This window comes from Belonocnema kinseyi, chromosome 5 (assembly GCF_010883055.1).
Source record: "Belonocnema kinseyi isolate 2016_QV_RU_SX_M_011 chromosome 5, B_treatae_v1, whole genome shotgun sequence".
In the NCBI taxonomy this organism is placed as follows: domain Eukaryota; kingdom Metazoa; phylum Arthropoda; class Insecta; order Hymenoptera; family Cynipidae; genus Belonocnema; species Belonocnema kinseyi.
In genome coordinates this window covers 96,856,637-96,860,737 of record NC_046661.1, presented here as the reverse complement: position 1 = coordinate 96,860,737, position 4,101 = coordinate 96,856,637, and the positions used below count along the sequence as shown (strand labels likewise).

General features: G+C 27.0%; 1 protein-coding gene across 1 annotated transcript in view; it reads right to left on the bottom strand.

Annotated features, from left to right (window-relative positions):
- Positions 1-571: 571 nt before the first annotated feature.
- Positions 572-4,101, bottom strand: part of LOC117173791 (cartilage oligomeric matrix protein) — a 54,931-nt gene continuing 51,401 nt past the window's right edge. The window contains exon 12 of the mRNA XM_033362434.1: positions 572-897. Within this exon, the coding sequence (XP_033218325.1) occupies positions 797-897 (101 nt within the window). The 3' untranslated portion in view covers positions 572-796. The remainder of the gene's footprint in view (positions 898-4,101) is intronic.

Below are 4,101 nucleotides of genomic sequence, written 5' to 3'. Positions count from 1 at the left end.
GTAGAATTTATAGCCTGCAGGACGGTGTCGCCACTAGACAAAAGTTATAAAATGTAGGCTGTAATAACAGACGAACGTGTCCAGGAGTGTAAGTGAAAGTGAAAGTGAACTCGACTCCAAAGATACGAGCTCCAACCATACGAGCGCTCTGCAGATACGATCATCCCGGCTCCAAAGGATCCAGCAGAACTTTAAACTTTCTAACCCCGTCTGATTTGAAAGTCTGACGCGCGGAAGATCGCGCTGGCAAAAATTCGACGTGCGCGTGCCCGCAATAGTCCTGTATGTGTTCTCACGCATTACCCCCGAAATCTAAATGTCGCAGAATTGGGAGCCTCTTTCACGCGCGTATCTTTGGAGTTCCCGATTTCCGAGCCTCTCATATCTTTGGAGTTCGAGTGTATAAGTTTATTGAATTACTTTTCGTGAGTTTGCAATTCTCAACCCATTACGTATTAGTTTATAATTATTTATAAAAATTTCAAGGAGAAATTCAGTCAATATTCACTTTATTAATATATGAAATTATCTATATATGATAAAAAAATACATATTAATCAGCCATTAGAAAAATCTCAAATGAGCAGTTCAGTCAATTTTCACTTTATTATAGTTCTTTCAAATCCATTTTAGTAAAATACCTCACTTTTTTTTCTTTCTTCACAATCTTAACTAACAAAGTATATTTTTCCAATCGAGAATAAATGTCTCTAAATTCATCCATTGCCTCCTTGACAATTTTTTATTTTTCTATCTTGACAATCCCTTTCTGAAGATGTTTGATATATTGCATATCTCAATTCAGAATCCATCCAGTTGGTTCGGTGGGAAGGTGCTTGTGGACCAACTTTTGTGTGCTGGGTGGCAATTCGCGATAAACATCCTCGGGTACACTTTCTGTGAAAAGAATATTTATAATATGATAAGGTCTCAGTAAACCCAAATTTTATTTCTTACAACATTTATTTTCCTCAAAAATTCGTAAATAGGATTACGAATTCTTAAGTTGGAAGCCAGCGTAGCATAAAGTCAGAAAAGTTGGTAATAAAGAAATTTAATAAACAAATTTCCGAAAGATGGCGCAGCATATATGTTTCTTGAATTAAATAATCTTGAATATTAATAAAAAATTTAAACTTTTTAATGTTTTAGTTTCTAAAGTTTTTTTCTCTCAAGGGAAATATATTACTTCAAATGAATCTAGACAAATAGCGTTAAGGTTATGTTAGGAAAATCTGGTCGGATTGAGTTATTTCTTAATAAAAAAAGATCTTCTAGGAAACTTAGGGTCGTATTCATAGTCCGAGCTCAAGTGTAAGTCCTCCTTAAGCATAAGCTTAAGGCAGAGTTTAGATACACAGACCGCTATCTTAAGAAAAACTTAAAAATTCGATCTTCGCTAAGACGTCCGTTGAGATAGATATTGATAAACATTGCTTAAGACAGGATTAAAATTTAAAACCAACAGATGTATTCATAGTCGAATTAGATAGTCTTATAAAGAGACCTTAACCTTACTTTTCATTGAAGAACGAGAGTTCTTTCTAAGTCACCATTTTTGTTGACTTGAGATTGTCTTAAATAAAATTTTATTAAGAAAAGCCGTACTTTTTTCTTTGAAGATATTACTTTGTTCAGAATTGTCAAATTTGCAGACCTTTGTCTCACGATTAAAAAAAAAAATTATTGTATATAATTCTTTTAGTAATAGAAAACGAGCCCTAATTCAAAATATTGTGGCTTTTTTTTAATATAGCTCAGTCACTTTTTTTATTTCCTTCACGTATGAATACTGTTTTGAAATTTTTAAGAAATATATTTTTTCTTCGAGAAAAAGGATATATTTAGCTTCAAAATACGATTCCGGCTGAACCTGTAGACCGATTTTGATGTTTTTCTAAAGCTGATAAAATTTCAAAGAAAGTTGTCGAGCTTGATTTTTAATTAAGTTTTTCCATTTTTTTATAAATAAAAAAATATGACGAAAAAAATAGCTCGTTTTTCTCTTAGACGTTCCTGATGCTAGTCAATAATAGGAAAATTGTTGTGATCGCCAACGTTTCATAGATTTACATTACATATAGATCCATCATGATACAATGAACAAAAAAAAATGTATAAACAAATTATTTGTTGAAAATGTGTTTTCTATAGTTTTCAATAATTTAACGTTTTTTTAAAATTTATGTTGCAAGAAATTTTAATGGAAGCAATATTTCAATGATAACAATTTCTCTTAAGACTATTCTTGTTAATATTATAAATACATGCATTATTCTGGCATTTGTCGTCAGAAAAATTCATTTTGTTTCGAATTTAATTTTTTTAAATTTGGAGCCTCATGAAATTTTCCGAAAAATTAATAATTTAATGATAAATTATATTTTTTTTGTTAAACAAGTTTAATTAAAAAATGCATCATGTCGGCATTTGTCGACGTAAAAACTCATTCTTTTTCAGTCAGTCCTTCTAATTTCAGAAAACAATTTTTTTCATTCAGTACTTTCAGATGTTTAACAAAAACAGAAAAGTAATCAAGTAATTATGGATTTTACTGAAATAATCGTAAAATTCCCAATTGAAAGGACTGGCATTGGAAATAAACGAGTTTTTCCATCGACAAATGGCCAAATAATGCCCTTGTTTATAAAATTTGTTTGAAAAATCATAAAATTTTTATAAACTAATTATGAATGTTGCTGAAATTAACATGAAGTTCGTAATTAAATGGACTTCGATCGAAAAAAACGAATTTTTCGTCATCAGATACCCGAATAATGAATTTGTTGATTAAATTTGTTTAAAAATATAAAAAATTTGTCAAATAGTAAAGGATGTTGCTAAAATTATAATGTAGTTCCCAAATAAAAGGTATAGCTTTGAAAAAAACGAATTTTTCCGTCGTTAACTGCTCGGATAATGCATTTGTTTATTAAATTTGTTTGATAAAATCATAAAATTTATTTAAAAAATTATGAATTTTCTGAAACTATCATGAGGTTCCTAATTTTAAAAATATTACATCGAAAAAACGAATTTTTCTGACGACAAATGCCTGAATCATGCATTTATTATTGAATTTGTTTCTAATATTAACAAAAATAGTCGTAAGAGAAATTTTCTTCAAAATACTAATCTGAAAATATTTAATTTTTAAAGTTTTTAACTTATTCTATTATTGAAATTTTAATCTTAAATTATTCAGACTCGAAATTCTTTAATTAAAAATAAGATTAAGATTATGCAATTTCAAACGCTTTGAAATAGAAATGATAAAAGTTCAACTTCTTTCTACAAAAATTCTTCATTAAAAAAATTGTAATCTGAAGTTTTCAAATTAGAACGCTCTTAATTACAAATAATACAGTTTTAATTCCTTTGAATTTTAAAAATTGTATTTGTAAAATATTTTCTTTTTTTAATTTTGTACTTCTCCTATTTTCGAAATTTTCTTATTATCTTAAATCGTTGAAATTCGATATTCTGATATTTAAAATAAAATTGTTTTATTCTATAAGCTTTAAATTAGAAATTATAAAAATAATTAAAAATTTGATACTGTTTGCAAATAAACAAAAAAAAATGTATGAAAAAATAAGAGTAACTATTAATAATTATTTGAAAAAAGAAAAAGTCATATAAATATGTAGTTTACTATGAATAAAATCTAATTTTGAGATACATTTTGAAAGCAGTTCGAACTTCATATTTCTATGATTTATTTTGCTGATATTATTGATTTTATTATTTGTTCTAGTTAAACAAAATTATTAATTGTTGAAATTATTATTGTAGCTAATGAAAAAATTAATAATATTGAAGACCTCAATGCCAAAAATATTTAAACGTATACATGATCAGAAGAATTAATGAAAAATACATTACTTATGTCCAATATAAATATAATATTAATCAAAATATGTAAGACTACATCTTAAGTTGCACATCAAAGAAGCTTTGTACCTTTAAAATATTAACAATTTCAAGTTTTGAAGAAAATATTTTTTTAAAGTAATATTAATTGAAATTAAAATGCTTGAGGGAATAATTTGGTAAAAAGTCAATGAAAAGACTAATAAATGAGAAAATGGATTTAATATT